Source organism: Gorilla gorilla, chromosome 5 (genome assembly GCF_029281585.2).
Source record: "Gorilla gorilla gorilla isolate KB3781 chromosome 5, NHGRI_mGorGor1-v2.1_pri, whole genome shotgun sequence".
Classification (NCBI taxonomy): Eukaryota; Metazoa; Chordata; class Mammalia; order Primates; family Hominidae; genus Gorilla; species Gorilla gorilla.
In genome coordinates this window covers 99,260,152-99,283,984 of record NC_073229.2, presented here as the reverse complement: position 1 = coordinate 99,283,984, position 23,833 = coordinate 99,260,152, and the positions used below count along the sequence as shown (strand labels likewise).

Sequence of the window (23,833 nt, the reverse complement as noted above, 5' to 3'; positions counted from 1 at the left end):
CTTAAAGTAACTGAGTTAACTTATCAATAGTGAACTTTGTCCTTTGGAATGGTGGCTGTAATTCACTGGTTGTAAATCAAATGTTATTTCCACATGAATGTTATCCAGAAGCAGATCTTCTGTATTGCTGTGGAAAGTTGGATGACTTTTGAGCTGAGCTCTAACGGAAAAGACAAATTGATTTAGAAGAGAGTTTATGTTACATTTTCAATGTAACTTCTATTTTTGAAAGTGGTAGATGAAACTCAATGAAAGCTGGCTGGAACAATCTATAAGATGAAATGCAGTTTTATTTCATGATGATTAATTTTTCATTTATCATTGGCTAATTTGTGTTATAATTATATTTGAATTGGATGATAATTTGCTTTTCAGAAAGAAAATGGAAAAGGGGTAAGGAAACATAGGAAAGTTACTTAAATGAGGCATTAGTTCCTTGGCTTGGTATGTGGAAAAAAGCAGTGTAGGAATCAACCCCTTCAGGATGTTCAGATCATGAGAAGTAGACCTGTCTGAATTACTTCCCACAGCAGCAGCACAGAGACACATGCAAGCACACACTAGAAAAATGGCTTTTGAATAGATGTAACTATGTTTTATAATAAGGACAGAAATGCTGAGTAGCCAAATTTCAAAACCTGATAGAGTTTTATACCTTTAAACTTATGACATTTATACCTATACTGGTACTATACTAGGAAGAATAAAGTGTAAGGGAAAACTGTCAAGATAGAATCAAAGGAATGGTAATAAAGGAATATCATCATTATAGATGATGACTTGTTTGAAATGATTGCCAGAATTTTTATTACCAGAGATAAAATTAATAGAGAGAACACAGGCATATATCCAGAACAGAAGAGAGCAAGTACTATGAGACTAAACATTATTCAAAAAAACCCTAAACAAACCCCAGCACCATAAGACACATATTTGTAAATCTTGGGGAACAGAAGAAAGAGGAGGACCTCAGAAGGGAGGGAGCCTCTGCTAGAGCAAAAGTAGATCTAGGTTCAGGGAAAGGTAGTGACTACATGGCAAAAAGTCTACTAGGATTGCTTTCTGTTCACTGCCACTGTTTCTACGCCTTCCCCTTTTGAGGAGCAGTAACCTCTCCTAGAGATATTCTACAGACTGGTCTTCTGACATCTTTACGTTCTTCTCCCTCTCTCTTTCCTATTCCCTCTTAGGTACTCTAAAAAGGGACTCTTGCATAAACCCAATATAATGAAACTAAACCAAAACAAGTCAGATAATTTCTTCCTGTTGTTACTGATGTCTGGAGCTCCTCAGATTCAGGACAAAAATGACAATGTATTGAACCAAGTAAATGCCTTGCTAGGTAACACTTAGAACTTCATTCATGTGAAAATGTGCTCAGCTCTTCAATAAGAGGCATGCGTGTGTTCAGAGCCATTTCCTGTTGAGACAAGATGGAGGGGAGAAGAGAGCAGTGAACATCCCACATGTGTCCATGGAGATGTGATGAAAACCTTAAATCATCTCCTCTGTTCTCTGAGGGTCAGCCTTGAGATTATTTTGCCGCCTAAAGCAGTGAATTTCTGTACATGGCAATATAACCACACAAAATACAAGCCACCCAGCAGTCCTACAGAGCATCATGTGTGTAATGATTTTGACCAGTTTACTTTCACCATACCTGTCTTTATTTTGAAGGGGCACCATTTCTATGTGAAAGCAGATTTGAGGTTCCTTCCCACACTGATCCAGCACACCTCCCGAATAAATGCTTCTCTAGACCTCAGAGAGGAGAAGCAGAGAGAAGAGCAAAAAGGGGAAAGAATAAAGAATTGTAGAGGTTTTGGAATCACAGGGCAGATTTAAAAGATATTTAGAAGGCACCAGTACTTAGGTGCATCCCCAAATATTCCCATTTAATTGATTTGGGTAGCGTCCAGCCTTTGTTTTTTCAGGCAATTCTGTTTATCGGTTCAAGTCCAGTCCAGTTATTTTGCTGCTGAGGGCCCCAAGGCCCCAGGAGGTGACATAGCCTGTTGGTGACCTGCTCAGATGGTTGCACACCTGGCCCCAAGACCAGTTCGGCCACTTGCCAGCTTCCATCCTGCCAACTGTACCACAGGGCGCAATCCACTTGCTTCATTTTTTGGTAATCTAATGTTTGGCCAAACCAAGATCTCATTTTTTAAAAATTCAAGGGCTATACATTTACTTGTTGTGAGTACAACTTATTCTCAAAATTCCTGGTTGTAATGTAACAGAATATTCAGCCCTCCTCCCTAAAAAAAATTATCAATGTGTTTGGGGAGCAGTATGGATTTAATATTTAGGAATATTCTTATCAAACTGACTGATTGACATGTAAGAAACCCATATGAAGCAGTTTATCGTCTCAATTGTGGTGTCTCGATTGAACTATCTTTCTTCTTTCTTTGGAGTCTATGTTGCTATGTCACTAACATGGAATGTTGTAGTGACAGTGCCTGCCTTTACATACCACAGGCAGAAACTACAATTTTTAGTGAGTTTTTTTCTGAGATTGAGAACTTACTCAGTATTCACTCAAAATAGTGTTGTCATGCCATTAATTAGAGCTTAAAAATATTTTTTAGTTGATTTTTAATTTGCATCTTAAAAAGTGCTGTTGTAGATTATTTTCAGGGTATCGATAAACCTGGGGAAAGGTCTTCATTGCATTTTACTAGTATTTTGTTCTAGCTTTACAAGTCTTGAGAGTGTTAAAATAGTTGATTAAAATCCATAGGAAGACATGTCTTGTGATCTTAGATCCTTTTGTTTTAAGCCCAGAAATATCTTTGTGAATGTATTTTTGCTTCGACCACAATTCTCTTCCTATTATTTTTCTCACAGTGAAATCACTAGCCTGTGTTTATGAGATTGATGTCTGTTGTCATGGAAATAAACAATGTCACAAATTTAGTGCTGTAGAAAGAAAAATAGGTTGAGAAGCAAAACCTTTGGGAAAAATAAAAGCTGAAATTGTTTTAAAATTACCCCGGTGTTAATTTGAAAGATAATTCCCACATTCTAGTTAACCTTATTTGTCTGATACTTTTTTGAAACGTCGTTAATGCAGCTCATTTAAATTCAAAATTGCTTTCAAGCAAGGTCATTTCACAACAGCTGTTCCTGACTGCAATCTAGGAAATTTAGAGGAAAAGGCACATATTGAAAATGGTATATATCAAGCAAAGGAAAAACGTGCTGTACATTTAAAACTTAGAGACTAGTTGTTGGGATATCGATTATCAAAACAAATAAAAAACAAAACAAAGAAACCCACAGCCAAACCAAATAAAACAAACAGTTTTAAATTGTACTTTTATATTCCAAGTAGAGAAAATATAAAGGTGTATGACCATTTACATAGTAAAGACAGCTAAAGAAGACTTTCAAATGGGAATTAACCTCAAGAGCTGAGGGTAAAAATTCAATGTGCTCTTAAAAATAAGTATTCTTTGTTCCAGTGAAATATGTAACTAATTTCCTTCCAGGGATGAGATGTGCTGTCAGCAGTTAAAGTTATTTATAATGGAGTTAGAATTTTCCATTTGGGCTTGGGGTCTGGTAGGCTGCCCAGCTTCTGTTTCATTATTTTTCCCCCCTAAATCCACCATATATGATAGGTTTTTGTCCACCTAGATTTCTTTTTCATTCATTGTTATCTTTACTTTTTGTGTTGAAATATAATTGTTAAATTATGACTGCGTTTAAGATATTCATTTTAACTCTTCGAGTTAAGTAAAATAATAGTTTTAAAAATTCTTGTAAGAGCATTATATATCATTTGCATGAATATACAACAATTACTGGTAAAATGTATGCTGGGAAGCAGATAGATTTGTATTTATGTCATACTGTGGCATAAACCCTAGTAAAGGTAGACAATATAAAGTGACCTGTATATTTATCTTACATTTAAAATATGGAGAGTGAGGGTTTTATTGAAAGACATCTGTGCCTCCTGTTAAGTTGAGGTTTCCATATTTTTCCACTTGGGTTGTATGTTTTTTGAATGAAAGAGCCAAAATTTAGTAGCAGACGTTTTTGATCAGCTAGAACAAGTGGTATGTTTTATTTTGGTGACTAATCACTTTTAAGTTTTCCAGAAGAATTGGTTGTCTTTAGTTTTGTTAGGGTTAAGCTATATTGAAAGTTTGCACTGCTACATTTTAAACTGCATGAGCAAATAAAAGTTTCACCAATAAACTGTTGTTTGCATTAAGTTTTGTAAGTGATATGAGATTGTTGCAGTTGTTGTAAATCATGCATTGAAACTGAGTTTATTTAAATTAGATCAGAGAGGAAAAGATCATGGTAAGGAAATAAAGATCTTTGTGAACAATGGGCCATGTCACAAGGCAGGCAAAAATGTGATAAAATTCTGGGACTTAGATACATTTTTTTTCCTTTGGAATTTTTTTTTAAAGACAAATACTCCTTCAAATTTGGATGTCAATCTTGTCCTGAAGGACAAGATTATCTGACGAGGCATATGAGGGCGAAGTTAAGAGGTAGGAATCAAATAGAATTCTAAAGTTTTATTGCATCAATCTATTCCACAGACAGAATAGGATGGACAACTCAGAAAGAAGAAATAGGCAATTTTAGACAAATTGAGTGTGAGTCCAGCAAGTCAGAATCTCTACCAGGATCAATGAATATAATACTTAAATACCTACTAGACATTTTAAAAAAAGATTCCCTTTTAATTTCTGTTCTAGAACGTGGTTCTCCTCAAGATTTAGTTACTAAAGACATCACTGACACATCAATTGGGGCCTATTGGACATCTGCTCCAGGAATGGTTCGCGGTTACAGGGTGTCATGGAAATCACTTTATGATGATGTTGACACTGGAGAGAAAAATCTGCCTGAAGACGCAATTCATACGATGATAGAAAATCTGCAGCCAGAGACCAAATACAGAATTTCAGTATTTGCCACTTACAGCAGCGGAGAAGGAGAACCTTTGACTGGAGATGCCACAACTGAATGTAGGTAACATTATGGGTGTGTTTGGGTGTGTGCTGGTGCTACCCAATAGTTATCAGCTCAAGTGACATGCAGTTTAATCACTTGAATGTTTTTTCTTTACATGATAAATGAAGACTGAGGAATTAGGATCTTTAAAGAATTTGGCTTAAATTCAGAGTAGGTTAGTGTCTAAAAGTATATCAAATTTTGAAATATCGAATCTCTTTCAACTACCTATATTTGTCTTTTTTTTTTCTGGTGCAATGATTGACTAGATAGAATACCCAACTAGTAAAAAGACCAGAAGCTATGAAGCGAAGAGAATTCGGGCACATTTGTATCGCTGCATGATCTTTGTCAAGTTACTTAACCTTCTTTGAGCCTCAGTTTCCTAATCTGTAGAATGCAGATAATAAATCTTGTCTCTTAGAGTTGTGAGGATTGTATAAAATAGCAATATACAAAGTGGCCAGCATAGTGCCTAGCCACTTAGAGATGACTGATAAATGATGGGTGGCTATTGAAACTATGATTATCATACAACCAAGACTTAACTTAGTTTTTAAATTTTTTATTTATTTTTATTTTTTATTTTATTCCTATTATATTTGGTAAGGCCAAATCAAAAGCCCACTCAATTTCCTGATGGCTCAGATTTACCTCACTCTTACTAATATTCTTTTTTTGTAAATAATTATGAATGACCTATCATAATCATCTGGCTGGTGAAAGATGTGTCAGGATATCTTAATTCACTGTCCTAAAAGGTTATTTGTTTAAGTGATAATCATGTGTCAGTGTAGGTTCAGCAGTTGTAACAAATGTACCACTTTGGTGAAGGATATGATAATGCAGGAGGCTGTGCATGTGTGGAGGTGGGAAAAGGTACATGGGAAATCTCTGTACCTTCTGCTCAATCTCTGTACCAAAACTGCTCTAAAACAATACAAAATCTATTAAAAACAAACAATTGAAACCAAACCAAAGCAAACGTCATTTGTTAAGCATGGGCATTTCTAAGCATTTGTAGGAGAAAACTTTAATCCTTTTGTTTTGGGAAGGTTTTAGGAAAAGGAGAAAGACTGGGCATTCATGCATTTCCTTCTATAAAAAAGAAGTAGAGGAATTTGGTGATTTTTCTGGCAAAGGAAGAGAGAGGGAGAAGTGCCATGAGCAATTTCAGTTAAGTCCTATATCTTGGTTTTAAGTTGTCCTTAAACTAAAATCTTTGTGTCTAAGTTCATTTTCTTTTTATCATTTGCAAGCTCAGTTGGATGTTCAAGTTTAAATTTGTATCTTAATTCACCAGATTTTTAAAAATCAACTTCGTTATAGGAAATTTAAATATGTGAGAAGACATAGTTCTCAGATATTCACATGATTGGTTTCTATGGTAGTAAATAAAATCTTGTGTCTGGAATATATTGGCTGATGTAGTTTAAGAACATGGTAGATAGGCCGGGCGCGGTGGCTCACGCCTGTAATCCCAGCACTTTGGGAGGCCGAGGCGGGTGGATCACGAGGTCAGGAGATCGAGACCATCTTGGCTAACGCGGTGAAACCCCGTCTCTACTAAAAATACAAAAAATTAGCCGGGCGTGGTGGCGGGCGCCTGTAGTCCCAGCTACTTGGGAGGCTGAGGCAGGAGAATGGCGTGAACCCAGGAGGCGGAGCTTGCAGTGAGCCGAGATCGCGCCACTGCACTCCACCCTGGGCGACAGAGCGAGACTCTGTCTCAAAAAAAAAAAAAAAAAAAAAAAAAAGAACATGGTAGAAATTAATTCTCTACTTTTGAGGAAATTCACTTGTCAAGAGAAGCTGTATTGTAAACTTAGGTCATATATGACACATAAAGCTAAATTTATTTGTAGGAGTACAGATACAGTTCATGTGGCTGAGAAATTACAAAAGTATATGTATTTAGAGGGATTTTTTTCCTCCAGAAATTATCCTCCATTTTGTCTTTTTCCAAAAAGTTGGAGGCTTCAAATAATTATTTGGAATTTAAAATGTCTACAAGAGATGTGTTGTCGCCAAAAGCAAATATGGTGGCAGAAACTAAATAAACCTCTGTATCTCAGAAGATGAGCATCTAAGAAATTTTCAATATTTCTTGACTAATTGCTTGATTTAAACATTGATGAACAGAAAGTCCTATTTTTTTCCCAAGTTAACTTTTTTTTTATTATACTTTAAGTTCTGGGGTACATGCGTAGAATGTGTAGGTTTTTTACATAGGTATACACGTGCCATGGTGGTGTGTTGCACCCATCAACCCATCATCTACATTAGGTATTTCTCCTAATGCTATCCCTCCTCTAGCCCCCTACCCTACTACAGGCCCCGGTGTGTGATGTTCCCCTCCCTGTGTCCATGTGTTCTTATTGTTCAACTCCCACTTATGAGTGAGAACGTATGGTGTTTGGTTTTCTGTTCTTGCATTAGTATGCTGAGAATGTTGGTTTTCAACATGATCCATGTCCTTGCAAAGGACATGAACTCATCCTTTTATATGGCTGCATAGTATTCCATGGTGTATATGTGTCACATTTTCTTTATCCAGTCTGTCATTGATGGGCATTTGGGTTGGTTCCAAGTCTTTGCTATTGTGAACACTGCTGCAATAAACATAAGTGTGCTTGTGTATTTATAGTAGAATGATTTAAAATCCTTTGGGTATATATCCAGCAATGGGATTGCTGGGTCAACTGGTATTTCTAGTTCTAGATCCTTGAGGAATCACCACACTGTCTTCCACATTGGTTGAACTAATTTACACTGCTACCAACAGTGTAAAAGCGTTCCTATTTCTCCACATCCTCTCCAGCACCTGTTGTTTCCTGACTTTTTAATGATTGCCATTCTAACTGGTGTGAGCTGATATCTCATTGTGGTTTTGATTTGCATTTCTCTAATGACCAGTGATGATGATCTTTTTTTCATATGTCTGTTGGCTGCATAAATGTCTTCTTTTGAGAAGTGTCCACTAATATCCTTTGCCAACTTTTTCATGGGGTTGTTTGATTTTTTCTTGTAAATCTGTTTCAGTTCTTTGTAGATTCTGGATATTAGCCCTTTGTCAGATGTATAGATTGCAAAAATTTTCTCCCATTCTGTAGGTTGCCTGTTCACTCTGACGATAGTTTCTTTTGCTGTGCAGAAGCTCTTTAGTTTAATCAGATTCCGTTTGTCTATTTTGGCTTTTGTTGCCATTGCTTTTGGTGTTTTAGTCATGAAGCCTTTGCCCATGCCTATGTCTTAAATGGTATTGCATAGGTTTTCTTCCAGGGATTTTTATGGTTTTAGGCCTTACATTTAAGTCTTTAATCCGTCGTGAGTTAATTTTTGTATAAGGTGTAAGGAAAGGATCCAGTTTCAGCTTTCTGCGTATGGCTAGCCAGTTTTCCCAACACCATTTATTAAATAGGGAATCCTTTCCCCATTGCTTGTTTTTGTCAGGTTTGTCAAAGATCAGATGGTTATAGATGTGTGGTGTTATTTCTGAGGCCTCTGTTCTGTTCCATTGGTCTATTTATTGCACTTCACGTTTTTGGTACCAGTACTGTGCTGTTTTTGTTACTGTAGCCTTCTAGTATAGTTTGAATTCAGGTAGCTTGATGCCTCCAGCTTTGTTCTTTGTGGGTAGGATTGTCTTGGCTATGTGGACTCTTTTTTGGTTCCATCTGAAATTTAAAGTAGTTTTTTCTAATTCTTGAAGAAAGTCAATGGTAGCTTGATTGGGATAGCATTAAATCTATAAATTACTTTGGGCAGTATGGCCATTTTGACGGTATTGATTCTTCCTATCTACAAGCATGGAATGTTTTTCCATTTGTTTCTGTCCTCTCTTATTTCCTTGAGCAGTGGTTTGTAGTTCTCCTTGAAGAGGTCCTTCACATCCCTTGTAAGTTGTATTCCCAGGTATTTTATTCTCTTTGTAGCAATTGTGAATGGGAGTTCACTCATGATTTGGCTGTTTGTCTGTTATTGGTGTAGAAGAATGCTTGTGATTTTTGCACATTGATTTTGTATCCTGAGACTTTGCTGAAGTTGCTTATCAGCTTAAGGAGATTCTGGGCTGAGACAGTGGAGTTTTCTAAATATACAATCTTGTCATCTGCAAACAGAGACAATTTGACTTCCTCTTTTCCTAATTGAGTGCCCTTTATTTCTTTCTCTTGCCTGATTGCCTTGGCCAGAACTTCCAATACTATGTTGAATAGGAGTAGTGAGAGAGGGCATCCTTGTCTTGTGCCGGTTTTCAAAGGGAATGCTTCCAGTTTTTGCCCATTCAATATGATATTGGCTGTGGGAGGCCTCTTTTGAACAAGGAGCAGATGTGGCAGGAATGAAATGTTCATTTTTAGGTACGATTGGCCCTCCATATTCTCAGGTTCCACATGTGCAAAAGTAACCAACTGCTGATAGACAATATTTTTTAAAAAGCAATAAGAAATAACAATGCAACAATAAATAATAATGCTAGTAAAATACAGTATAATAATTATTTATATGACATTTACATTGTATTATAAGTAATGCAGAGATGATTTAAAGTTCAACAAGTTCTCGAATAATATCATAACATTGATGAGAAAAAAGAATTGATTCCTGGTGGGGGTCACCATCTGTGTGGAGTTTGCACATCCTCTCCATGTCTGTGGGTTTCCTCCAGGTACTCTAGTTACCTCCCACATCTCAAAGATGTGCATGTTAGGTGAGCTGGTGCGTCCGCATGGTCCCAGCCTGAGTGAGTGTGGGGGTGTGTGTGTGTGTGCCTAGGATGGGGTTCTCCCTTTCGCCCTGAGCTGCTTGGACAGGCTGTGTCCACTGTGACCCTTAACTGGAATAAATGGGTGAATAATTATGTTACTGGTTTTCATTTATCTTTCTTAAATGTGTATATAGCTCACACATACATCAGTGTTTCGTATGAGAAGTGTTTTGGTTTTTATTGAGAAGTTTGGTGATGTTTTTGTGATCAGAAATATGATGTAGGAACTTAACTCTTGTTTATATTAATTAACCTCTGGAAAATTGGTTTCTTTATGTCAGTTGTTCAAAGTTGCAGTTTCCAAGAAATTATTTAACGTTAGGTGAGGGCTTACTGTATTAGGGAGGATATGCATAGGTTTATGCAAATACTACGCCATTTTATATCAGGAACTTGAGCATGTGAGGATTTTGGTTTCTATGGGAGATCCTGAAGCCAATCTCCCATGGATACCAAAGGGCGACTGTATGTGAAAACTGCTGAAATGTCTAAGTAAATAAGAAAGAAGTCATGGACCTTTCTTTGTTCTACCACCACTTTGTTGTTGTTTAGAAAGTATTTTCAGAAATCTGAGTGAGATCTGCTATTTGGATGGTAGAGGAATCCTAAGGTGTGGATAACTCAGCAGAACCCCGAGCCCATGCTCCTAGAGTTTCACATATGCTTCCAAGAGGGCATTTTGGGAATGTCTTTAAGATTGCTTTCACCTGAAACTCAGGGACATGGTATGCAGACCGTTGATACAATGAAACGAATACATTGATACAATGAAAATCATGAATTGGGGTTAGAAAGCCAGCAGAAGGGACACTTTCTATTGCCCTTCTAATTTATGGCAGCTGGCTTAGCAGTGGTACAGTGGATGTTTGAAAGTGTCTGGTGATAGTTACTAACACATGAAAAGAACTTACAATGTGAGAGGGTGTAACAGCATTTAATGGCATGTGGTATCCAATCAGTGATGTAAAAATTCTTGCTCTTTGGTTATGGGAAACCAACAAGGGTTTTTTTTTTTCTCCCTAAAATCCAGTTTCCCATTAAAACTAGGATGAGATATGCTGTACTGTATTTAATTTCTGTTTCTTTATTTTAAAGAGTTAATTAAAAGGCAGGAATATAAGTGAGGTTGTTAAAGCATATCAAGGTATGAGATATCACTTTTGGCTGTTATTAACATGTTTAAATTTTGAAACATTTTAAAGCTTGGCATCCCATTTTTTTTTGAACTTAAGTTTCTTTAAACATTTAAAGCTTGGCATCCCATTTTTTTTTTGAAACTTAAGTTTCTTTTTAGATCAACATTCATAAGATTTAACTTTTTATTTTTCTAAATTCTGAGTTGTGTGAAATTGGTTTAAAAATTTTGTAAGAGAGAGAATGTCTTGTTCCACTGAGTAAAAATTTACGAGATGAAACAAAAGATGAGAAAATGTATTGTAGCACAACCCCTTCTAGAAAACTGTTAGACACCCATCAACTTATTTGATATTTGTGACAACTGGTAATGCTAATAATCCAAATAGATTGTTTTTCTATATACTATTCTTTCTTGTACTATTTTCAAAACTCTAGGTAAAGTCTTTAGATTTTTTTGTTTGGAAATACATATATATGTTTATATAATATATATTTTTATATAATAATATATATTTTATATATATAAACTTTTTTCCTTTTAATAGTTCACTTACCTGGAGAATAATAATAGCAAATTGATGATTAATCTAAATAAATTTTAATATTTCCAGAAAGTAATGGACTTCACTGAGAGCTCTCTTAGTTTCTTTAAACCTAAAAATAAAAATTGCAGCCAATATAATTTTGATTGAAATTATATTTTTTATCTCTCAGAAGCATAATTCATAACCATCATAACCATATATTGAATTTGCCTACTTTATCATTCTTATCTTTGTCCTCTATACATATTATGTGTTTTAAAAAAAATATGGCTGCTTTACAGATTTTATTTTTATTACTGATTTTAAGCAATTTAATTATGATGTGTCTTGGTATAGTTTCTTTATGTTTCTTGTGTTTGGGGTTCACTAAACTTCTAGGATCTGTGAGTTTATGGTTTTTATAAAATTTGAACCAGTCCATCCCATTATTTTTTCAAATACTTTATTTATTACACCCCCACTTTATTCAGGTACTCCAATTAATTACACATATATTAGTCTGCTTGAAGTTGTCACACAGCTCACTGATGCTCTGTTCATTAAAAAATTTTTTTCTTTCCTTGTGTTTCATGTTCTATTATAATGCCATCAAGTTCACTAATCATTTTTTTGTATTTTCTAATCTGCTGTAAATATTATCTTGTGTATTTTTCATTTTAGATTTATCTTTATGTCTAGAAGTTTAATTTGAGTCTTTTTATATGTTCTATATCTCTAGTTAAAATGCTTAATCTTTCTCCTACCATTATTACATATGAAATATAGTTATAATAAGTGTTTTAACATCCTTTTTAATTCTGTAATGTATGTCATTTCTAGTTCTGTTTCTATTGATTGATTTTTCTTCTTATTATGTGTTGTCTTAGTTTGGACTGTGATAACAAAAGGTATTACTATTGACTGAGTGGCTGTAACAACAGAAAGTTATTTTCTCACAGTTTTGGAGGCTGGAAAGTTCAAGATTAAGGTCTGGCAGGGTTTGATTTCTGGTGAGGGCTCTCTGCCTGGTGTGTGGTCACCTTCCTTTATGTCCTCATATGGCCTTTTCTCAGGCTGTGAATGTGGAAAGAGAGAGAGAGCTCTTTGGTGTCTCCTTTTTTTCTTATAAAGTCACCAAGCCTATCAGATTAAGACCTCACTCTGATGACCTTATTAAACCCAAATTGCCTCCACAAAGGCCTCATGTTTAAATGTCATCACATTGAAGACTGAGACTTCAATATATGAATTTAGTGGTGGGAAACCTTCAATCCATGATACAAGTCATAAGTTTTTCCTTTTTGGCATGTCTTGTAACTTTTATTAGATGTCAGATTTTGTGAATTTTATTTGCTTGGGTGCTAGATATTTTTATGTTCTTATAAATATTCTTAAGTTTTATTCTGGAATACAGTTAAGTTACTTGGAAATAGTTTGATCTGACATTTGCTTTTAAACTGTTTCAGTTTAGGACTAATTTTGCCCCATTATTGAGACAATCACCTACTAAATATCCTACATGATGTCCCTACAGTTGTGAGGTTTTCTCTTCTGGGTAAGGGGAACATTTCTAACCCTGTGTGAGCTCAATAAATTGTTCCCTGGGCTCCTTTGGGGTGGTTCTTTCCCTAGTTTTGGGTGGTTTTCTTACACATGTGCACTGATTATCCTAGGTTGAAGACCAAGTATTTTCTCTGTGGCACTCTCTCATTCACAGTACTCTATTCTTCAAGTTCTGGTTGCTTTGGGCTCTCCAGACTTGCAACAACATCTTGACAATTAAGGGAGGCCACCAGCCTCCATCTGGATTCCCCTTTCTTTTACTGGGGACTGGAAATTCCAAGCAATAGCTGGGCAATCATAGAACCTATTCCCCTTTGTTCCTTATCTCTCTTAGGGATCAGTGTCCTGTGCCAGCTGATATCGTGTCTGAAAATTATTGTGTTTTATTTTTCTTAGGTTTTTTTTTTTTCTGGGTTTCTTCATTGTTTCAAATGGCTCTTGACCACTTGAACACGAAATTTTCTCTTACAATCAGGAAAGATTCTTTGCTGATTTTGAATTTTGTTTAGCTTAATCTTTTTCTATAGAACATGTTTATGTTCTTTTGAACACTGATTATTGAACTGAATAAAATGGTCCTGCTTATGAACTCTAATTACGTCTAAAAATAGGATGTTGTAGGTTATTTGTGGCTGTTGGTTACTTATTTCATATAGCGTTATTAATAATTGTGAAATATTAGTAAAACAGAATTTAATAAATAATTACATATTATTGATTACATATTAAGCAAACACTATTTACAGATAGTGCTTTCTGAAATACTCAGCATATACCAGTTTATCTTTAGAGCCCCTGAGATATTTTGAAGTGTTAGTTTCCTATTCTTTTGTGCTCATAGTCTGAAATGTGAGTGGCAATCATAAGAATGGTGTGAACTACAGTCACTCTGGCTAGTTATTTATGGATTGCAACATTTTCTGAAAAAGTTCAAGTAAAATGTCCAACCCTGCATTCATAATTTTTAGTATTCTCCACAGCATTATTACTGGATAAATTCTTTACAGATGGAAATATAATAAAAATTCTAAAACCTTATCTCCGGAAATGGATGTTTTCTTTACTAAAGTCTCTAGAAGGCAAATAGGAAATCTCTGCAATATGAACTTCCATTTTTTAGTATTAGCTAGATAAAATGAAAACATCTTACTGAGATCTTGATGAGATTAGGCTCACACGCCATCATGAATTTATGAGAGATTACAATGCTAAGCAATGGAACAGTGTACATATTTAAGAAGCCACAGAGAGTTTCTTTTCACATAAATGAAGAGGTGGACATACATTGTTTTTCAACATGGTATACAGTTTAATCTTCCTTTTATCTCACAGTATCTCAAGATTCCAAAACCCTGAAAGTAGATGAAGAAACAGAAAACACAATGAGAGTTACATGGAAACCAGCACCAGGGAAAGTCGTCAACTACCGTGTTGTCTATCGCCCCCATGGGGGAGGGAGGCAAATGGTTGCTAAGGTGCCCCCCACAGTCACTTCGACAGTGTTAAAGCGACTTCAGCCACAGACCACATATGACATCACAGTTCTTCCTATTTACAAGACGGGAGAAGGAAAGCTTAGGCAAGGATCAGGAACAACAGGTACGAAATAATAATTATATTTTGAGGGGGAGAGAAGGTAATGTTTTAAAAGATGACTTTGGTATGTCTACTTCATTTGTAAATGTTTAAAACTGATTCCGTAATAAGTTAAATTATAATTATTAGACAATGTCTAAATAACATGTTATTTTTACCAATCTAGTTCCTGGTAAAATGATTCTACATATTAATGTTCTTATGCAAATCTAATCTGAATTGTGAGAATTATTTACACTTCTACTTAGCTAGCACTCTGTTATCTGGACTTCTATGGAACATGCTATTTTGTGCTACCGGACTTAAACCCTTTTTATGGATATGCATTTCTGTGGGGCTAATAAAAAAGAAACCCCAAAGCCTAGTCTTACAGATAACATTTTAAAAATCTTTTTGTCTTTACAGCTTCTCGGTTTAAGTCTCCTAGAAACCTGAAAACATCTGACCCAACCATGTCAAGCTTCCGAGTGACTTGGGAGCCTGCCCCTGGGGAAGTGAAGGGTTATAAAGTCACATTCCACCCTACGGGGGATGACAGAAGACTGGGGGAGTTAGTGGTTGGACCCTATGACAACACAGTTGTTTTGGAGGAACTTAGGTAGGAATTAACTACGTTTGTATCAAAGGGTGAAATTAATTTGTTTAAAAGGTTGAATAGCTTTTGTAAATTAGTAGGCTTTACACAAATATCACTTATATGTCTGTTTGCCAGCAAAGTATTTAAAATCAGCTAAAGCTGTTTTCTTATGCTTGGTGCTGCTGGAGTTGAAGTTAGGATTCAGGGGTCAGCAACAGAATTTAGGCCTCAGCAGGATTTTTTTGTAATGTTTAATAATTTTTGTTTTTAAGGGATCAGAATTGGTGTTTTCAATAACACCCTGCTTTTAAGAAATTAATGTTCTTATTACACAATGTCACCGAAATTGTAGCCATGTGGAAGCGTGGGGGTTCCTGTACCTTTTGGCAAGGTTTGAGGGACTCATGCTGAGATCTTGAGTGTGAATCCCCCTCCAGTGTGCCATACAGGAGAAAGAAGGCAGGACCTTGTGGGTGCCAGCTGGCAGGAAAGGGCAAGGCTGGGCTCATGAAAGGTCCAGCTCCAGGCTGTGCAGTGAAAAACAAGGAAGTTGCAGTTTGAACAGCACCCTACATTCATTACAGTAAAAAGAATGAACTACTGTGTGTAGTCTTCTGGGAAGTTTGTTTTTCAATCATTCATTCAAGACTATTGAAATCTATATAAATGCTTGTGATTTACTGTTACCAGAGTAGGGAGTATAAAATTTATTGAGCTTACTATGTGTCAGGCATTGTGTTAGGCATTGTCTTATGTTACCTTGCAAGGTACAGCACTTCAATTATTTTCTTAAAGCCCATTGCTTAGAAACAGTAAGATTAGAGTCTGACCCTTCCTGACATGCTGAAAGGCAGGGTAGAGACTCTGCATCTGCTAGAAAGGCAAGACAGAAACCAGTGCTGTGAATTCTTAGTGTTCTCTGGAATGATTGCTGTCTAGTTTCTCTTGACACCTCACAGGGTAAGCATAAGTGAGAAAGAGGCGGAAATTATTTTTCTTCTCTTATAATGTTGTACACTATAAACTCTTCACAGTGAAAGCTTGTAAATCAAGAAGAATGTCTTTAACAAAGCAAAAAAAAGTGCTACGACTTGAGCCTATGGTTCTCACAGGCTATATATATACTTTAACATTTTAGGGCTGGTACCACCTATAAAGTAAATGTTTTTGGAATGTTTGATGGAGGAGAAAGCTCACCACTTGTTGGACAAGAAATGACAACCCTTTCCGACACAACTGTAATGCCAATTTTATCTTCTGGTAAGAAATTGAGTTACATTCCTCGAGGAAAACAACTTAGGAAACTATTGCAAATGTGAACTGTTAGGGTATCATACAATGGAAAACAATGATACAAATTTTACACTAAAATTTATTTCAATAATTTACATACTTAGCAAAAAAACTTCTTCAAACATCCAGTCAAGCATGCTTTTTGACAGTATTTTTTTATACTTCTTTTATCAGCATTGCATTATGTCATACTTAAATTATTACATAAATCTATTTTTAAGAGTAATATATAATTATTAATGTATTAATAATTATTAGTGATGTAATTAATGTAGTAATTTTAAATTATGTAATAATGCATAATTTAAAATTGTGCATTAAATTTATTAATGCATTTAAATATTAAATTTAAAATTATGCATTATTGCATAATTAAGCTCTATTATTTAAAGAGTTTTTACTAAATGTAGATATTGTACCTTTTTCTATTTTTAGTGACTAAGATGCAGTTTTCTTTTGTTAAAGTCATTGCAGAAATGTTTTATTTGGGCTGGGTAAGCAGTGTTAGGTTACATAAATAGGTGGGCAACTATGACTTGGGAAGCAAAATGGTAACATAAGCCCCTTAGATTTTCTGTCCCTGCCACAATTACAGCCTTTATGAACATAAAGCTAGTTTTTAACATTCTTAGAGATGGAGGTGGTGGACAGAGTTTACTTCTGATAGTTTTCATTATTGCTAAAAAAGAGTAGATCTGGGCAGAGCAGGAGCAGGCTTGTAAGGGCTTATTTCCTTGGGATAGTATTTGGGAATCCTTAATCCTGATATAGTATATAATATGTGAGTGACACATTTGTATTCTGTAGTGTGATGAGCATTATTTAATTTTTTCCAGTGATTTCTTTTGTAATATAAAGACCAAATGCTAACCTTGTAATAAACTGGAAAATTTATAGCTGGTAATATAAGCTTTTGGGAAGGAGAACATTAAAAAAATGGATGTGGACAAAATCAAGTGTCAAATCTTGCTGTTTTGCATTAATGTTCTATTGTTTCTCTTATGATGATATTAACTGACTTATATTTTTATTTTGTAGCTTGTACACTGAGGATGTTGGGATTATTTTCTCTTTCCAAAGCTTTTCCTTTGTATCAATGTTTGTGCTTATCTTTACAGCTCTCAATTTGTATATTTGTTTGCATACTTTTCTAAATTGTCTTCCTTCTTTCTTGATTCTTTAAATGTGCAAACTTCACCATCTACATTTACCTGATTTTTATTCATAGTAGATCATAAATTTAAATGATTAATAGCTAAATAATAATATATCAGGGTTTAAAAAATATATCTTTACCTCAAAAAGGTATAATTTTAAAAGTTATGTGTCTAATCCTTCATATATATGTGGTAGTTACCTAACAGCTTAGCTATTTGAAAAGATAATTTTTGGCTCACAAAAACCTTTTTTTAGTTTACATGTTTTATCAGTCCATCTCATTCTTGTCTGCTATGACCATTAAATATTGCAGAAGAATGCAACATCTAATGATTTGACTACATTACAATTTTATTAAAGTTATTAGTACTTCATAGTTAGACAGCTATACATTCTCATTTATTTATTTCAGCCTTTGAATTTGTGAGCCCATCAAATTTTCAACAATGGCTTAATTCAAGTCTCCAGGTTCTATGAAAGAGGGCAGGAAATCGAGTCAAAGATAAAGGAAAGATTGGCTACTGAAATAATCTTTGGAGGAACTGCTGACTCTTAAGACTGTTAATTGAGGTTAATAAATCAGATGGACATATTTTCAGAGTCTTATACTCCACATCACCGAGCTAGACCATAGTACTGAGACAGGCAACACTGAGGATCCAGGGAGTGGCAGAGGTGTGACAAGGAAGTACCCTTGCCAACAATTTGCTTCTTACTGTCTTGTCTCATGATTGCCATGTCAGGGATGGAGTGTCTCACCAGAGCTGAGGCAGACATTGTGTTGCTGGTGGATGGATCATGGAGCATCGGCCGGGCAAATTTTAGAACCGTGAGGAGTTTCATTTCTCGTATTGTGGAAGTCTTTGACATTGGCCCCAAAAGAGTACAAATTGGTAGGTTCTGACAACATTGGAGCCATTTAGACATTTTTATCTTTCTGTTTCACATGCACTAATGCCAGCGGTGTCATTTTAGCTCTTGCTCAGTATAGTGGGGATCCCAGAACAGAGTGGCAGTTAAATGCGCACAGAGACAAGAAGAGCTTGTTGCAAGCTGTGGCAAACTTGCCATACAAAGGAGGCAATACTCTCACAGGTGAGTAAGGACTGTCTGACACTCTTTCAGCTCATGCTTCTGGTTAAGGTTTGTGGCTGAATGGTGATGTGACTGATTCTCTTTTAAAAATCCCACTAGGCATGGCTTTGAATTTCATTCGCCAACAGAACTTCAGGACCCAAGCTGGCATGAGACCTCGAGCTCGAAAAATTGGTGTGCTCATTACTGATGGAAAATCACAAGACGATGTTGAAGCACCTTCAAAGAAACTCAAGGATGAGGGAGTGGAGCTGTTTGCTATTGGTACGCACTGAAAAGGACAGTGATGCCCCTGGGCTTACAAATGTGCTGAGGATATTTTTCGTAGTTAGAAGTTTTATCTGAAGCATGAAAAAAAACCCCATTTTTTTCTATCACATAATTTATCAAAATAATGTTCCAGGAAGTTAATTCATTTTTTTCTTCTTTTTTTGGGACAAAACTACATGGTTTCTTAAATGAAAATTAGTAGATCAAGAAGAAAAATGTGGTATTAATAGGATTCATAAAAACTCCTACTTGGTTTTCCACAGAACCATGTTTATTTTTGATATCCATTATTTTACATTCCAGAAAAAACACTGAAGAGAGTCTTTTTGGTGGGAAATTGGTGCTATATACATTTAGAAGAAGCCAATTTAAAAGAGCTTTCAGTTTGTATTATCCTTTGTTTCTGTTTTATTGTTGAGAAAAATAATATGTATGTTTTAGTTAACTAATTATTAAACTTTCATAGTTGGCCGAAAGCAGCCATGAATTAAGAAAGCCGTAAATCATTTGCTTCATTCCATTAATTTTTTTCTGAGAAGTGCTTTTAATTTGTATATATCCGTTTTTGAAGGTATTAAAAATGCTGATGAAGTCGAATTAAAGATGATTGCAACTGATCCTGATGATACCCATGCATACAATGTGGCAGATTTTGAGTCACTCTCCAGGATAGTGGATGATCTCACCATTAATTTGTGTAACAGTGTCAAAGGTCCAGGTAAGTTTAACCCTGAGTTTCTCTCCCTCAGCACTGCTGGTATTTTGGGCCAAATAATTATTCTTTTGGGTGGGGGGGAGGGCACTATTTTGTGCATTATGAAATGTTTAGCAGTGTGAAAGGCCTCTGCCGGTTGGATGTCAGTAGCATCCCCTAAATTGTGGCAATTAAAAAGATCTTCGGTTGTTGCCAAATGTCTGCTGCAGAAAAAAACTGTCCTCAGTTGAGAATCACTGCATTAGTCACTGATTTTTTTTTCTGATTTGTTTCTCGTGATGGCACCTCAATGACTTCTAGCTTATTTGAGGATATATTTAGTTTATATCCTGCATACCTGCACCCTCCCCCACACAACATATATATAAATGGGAAGGGGTAGCAAGAGAGGGAAGGAGAGATGCTTTCTTTTCTGGTATATACCTATTGTCTTAAAGCAACTTCACTCCATTTAGTTACTACATTGCTATTGGATGGTTGTTCCCAGACTCTTGTTTTCCTCAGTTTTGGTACCTTTTTTTAATTTCCTAGTGTGAGCAGGAATGAAAGAGCAGTCTTTATATCTGACTTGCTTTGCCTCAACTGTAGATGATCAGATTTGAAACTTTACACTTATAATCCCTAAATATAAAGAGAAGCTACAATTTTACAGTGTAGACATTTAGAAATTATATAACCTCTTTTTACCAGTGAAGAAACTGAGATCTGGAGAAAAATTACTTAGTCTGGGTCAAATGTTTAAAGATGTTTTTAGGGGTATTAAAAAAGTAGATATAGCTAAGGAATTAGGATATTCAAATAAAATTATAGAACTGGATTTATACCAAGAAAGGATGGTGCATAATGATTACTCTCTGTGCAAATAATGGGACAAAACATGGTAATCACCAAATTTGAAGGTTTTTTGAAAATTAATGATAAAAATTATGGCTCTTATGTGAGAAAAATTTTATTTAAGTACATGTAGATTATGGTAAAATTGTCCTTTATTAATTTAATTTGGTTTTGGAAAAGTTGGAATAAGTTTAAGAAATAATGTGGTAGAAATGGTTCACTTGCTCTGGGTGCTAGGGGTTTGTTTATTTGAATGTTCTCTCTTGGGTTTCTTTCTCCTAACTTTTGCAGATTTTCTTTTTTGAATTTTGAACAACAGATTGACCTTTTCCCTGGAGAAGTAGACCAGCCTGGCAGCCAGAATTTGTAGGCTTCTGGCTCTTGATTAGCTGAGAGAGTTGTAGTTTTATTCCATTGGAGAGAACTTTGAGTGGGATGAAAACATCTTTTATCTGTTTTGCTTTTTTTAAAAAATGAACTATGTAATAGTTCCATTCATTCTAGTTTCCCAGACAGTAAAATTGCTTGATAATTTTGTAGGTTTGACTCTTACCCAAGTACAATAAAAGTTAAGATACTAAGAATGGAAAGGCTTTCCCCAGTTTTGGCTTGCACAAAAAGTAGAAAGAGTTTACATGAGAATGATTTGCCATGCTTATGGAGTTATTGGATTAATCCCTTTCTCTTTTAATTGTTATTTGGGCCATTTTCCTGTTAGACATATTGAGCTAAATATTTCTATTTTCGTCAGCATTTATTCCAGACACTGTTATGTATTAGTCATTTCACCTATATCCACCCACAGGGAGCACAATCACAGGCGGTAGGTTGTTCCCAGATTGAAAAACACGTGTTTGTTTGCACTCTCTCCAGTGATACAGTTGTCAGCTTCCTTTGTTATGCAACTAGATCCTGTTAGAGAATAGAATGAATGAAAAATCAATTCTGTCCTCACAGAGCATAACCTTTAGTTAAGGAGAGAAGACATGAGTATATAGAAACAAAATGATAATGAGGGCAGGGAAGTTGTGTGGTGCCAATAGTGATAGGGACAATGGAGAAGCTAAATTGTCAGGACCAAAATTCTTATTTACTGATTATATGTACAAGGGTAGAGAGACAAGAAAGTATCAAAAGGTGATTCAGAGGTCTTGTATTAGTCTGTTCTCATGCTGCTAATAAAGACCTACCCAAGATTGGGTAATTTATAAAGGAAAGAGGTTTGATTGACTCACAGTTCCATGTGGCTGGGGAGGCCTCACAATCGTGGAGGAAGAGCAAGGGAGGTGTTACATGGTGGCAGGCAAGAGAGAGAATGAGAGCCAAGTGAAAGAGGAAACCCTTAGAAAAGCATTAGACCTCGTGAGACATTTACTACCACTAGAGTAGTATGGGGGAAACCACCCCCATGTTTCAATTATCTCCCTGTGGGTCGCTCCCACAACACTTGGGACTTATGGGAGCTACAATTCAAGATGAGATTCAGGTGGGGACACAGCAAAACCATATCGGGTCTTGAGTCTCAGTGACTTGTAAATTGGTAAAGTTTGTAAGGAAGAGGAGGATCAGGTTTTAAGGAAAGACAACGAGCTCATGTTTTAATCTTTTGAGGCTAGAAAACCTTTTAGTTACCTATTCATAACGGTCTTACAGGTGATGAGCCTCTAATACAGATTTATTGTAGCTACTTAGTATGTGAAAAGAAGTGTGTGAAAGCTTAGAATATGGAGCATAATATTGTTTCAGTGTCATTTCAAATATTGTCACCTTTCTACAATAATGAGAAAAGTGTATACCCTTTATTTCCATGTGTAGGTGATTTGGAAGCACCTTCTAACTTAGTTATTTCTGAGCGAACCCATCGTTCTTTTAGAGTGAGCTGGACACCACCTTCTGACAGTGTGGATCGATATAAGGTGGAATACTATCCAGTTTCTGGAGGGAAACGTCAAGAAGTGAGTAGGAACACCTACAACTTACTTCTTCCTGATGTTGAGATTGGGTCCTCCTCATTAGGACTCTGAGAATAATGTTAGGTGAGGGGCAAGAGGGATGAAGAGGGGCCAGAAATGAGTCAAGAATAGTGCTTTCTATTCTTGACTTTGCTAGGCAGGCATTTCCATCTGGCTTTAATTAAAGGGAAAGAGCTTTGCTTAAATTGTTACGGTTTCTAAGAATTGTAGAATATCACTATTTTTTTCATTAAAATCTAATTAGAAGATGCTTGATTTATTTATGAATTTGTAGTAGAATCAGAGAGTTAGCAAGGAACATTGAAGATGATCTATTTTTACCCATTCATTTTACAAATAAATAACAGCTGGGAGAAAAATTATATGAATTGTCCAAGACCTCATTGTAATCTGATAGTTTCCAAATACAAAAGACAATGGTCTAATTGAAATATAGATTCTAAGCTCACTGCAGTTAACTACTTTGTAAGTATAGTAGGAAAAAGGGAACTGATTATACATATGTTGTTGCTCTGTTTAATTTTTCCCCCTAGTTTTATGTGAGTCGAATGGAAACTAGCACAGTGCTGAAAGATCTGAAGCCTGAAACTGAGTATGTTGTCAATGTGTATTCTGTGGTAGAAGATGAATATAGTGAGCCTCTGAAGGGGACAGAAAAAACCTGTAAGTCAGATTAAAAAATTGTTTCTCATTGCTTTCTTTTCCAAGATAAAGCATGATGGCCCATTTTTGCCTACCTTCCAAATAATTTCTTTATTTAACATTCATTCTATAAATATTTACTGAGTGCCATCTTTGTGCAGGTGCCCAGAAAATACTCAGTGGTTTTATACTCCTGCTGGCTGATCCTGCCATCATGGAGCTCCACTGTGGAATAGGGGGTCACTGCCATAATAATCTAGAGGGAAAACAACCTTTAATGGAGTTATTCACTTCTTAGAGTCTTTAGACTTTTGCTTTCAAGAAAATCTCCTAAAATGCAAATATACCTTTCAGGGGGATAATTTTACATTTTACTCTGTTGTTATATGTTGACATTTTTTTAAGGAATAAAGCACATCAGGAGTAAGATATGAGGAAGGATACCATGTGGGGAGTGGGACTAAGATCAGGAAGAAGAGCGTACAGAGATACCGATTTCACTTTTACTAATGGCCAGCGCTCCCGGCTGCCAGTGAGATCTTCTCTTTTCTTTCTGGCATCTGGTCTTTTCTAGAGAAACTCTAAGTGCTTTGGCTTTGAGTAGCGCTTTTGGGGTAGATGTTCCTTGCTCCTATTCCTGGTAATGCTTCCAGAGACATATGAAAATATTCTTTCCTACTTCTTGCTTCTTGGTTGGGCTCTAGG

General features: G+C 35.8%; 1 protein-coding gene across 7 annotated transcripts in view; it reads left to right on the top strand.

The window, feature by feature from the left end:
• The window catches only part of COL12A1 (collagen type XII alpha 1 chain), a 122,138-nt gene that overhangs the window by 36,280 nt on the left and 62,025 nt on the right, over nucleotides 1-23,833 (top strand). For 5 of the 7 annotated variants that reach the window (XM_063707709.1, XM_063707710.1, XM_063707711.1 and 2 more), the window contains 10 exons: nucleotides 4,725-4,997; nucleotides 14,308-14,574; nucleotides 14,977-15,169; nucleotides 16,287-16,408; nucleotides 18,343-18,492; nucleotides 18,575-18,694; nucleotides 18,794-18,958; nucleotides 19,536-19,682; nucleotides 22,329-22,468; nucleotides 23,020-23,149. In XM_063707709.1, the coding sequence (XP_063563779.1) occupies nucleotides 4,725-4,997; nucleotides 14,308-14,574; nucleotides 14,977-15,169; nucleotides 16,287-16,408; nucleotides 18,343-18,492; nucleotides 18,575-18,694; nucleotides 18,794-18,958; nucleotides 19,536-19,682; nucleotides 22,329-22,468; nucleotides 23,020-23,149 (1,707 nt within the window). The remainder of the gene's footprint in view (nucleotides 1-4,724; nucleotides 4,998-14,307; nucleotides 14,575-14,976; nucleotides 15,170-16,286; nucleotides 16,409-18,342; nucleotides 18,493-18,574; nucleotides 18,695-18,793; nucleotides 18,959-19,535; nucleotides 19,683-22,328; nucleotides 22,469-23,019; nucleotides 23,150-23,833) is intronic. The other 2 variants (XM_063707712.1, XM_063707713.1) reach the window with 1 other exon arrangement.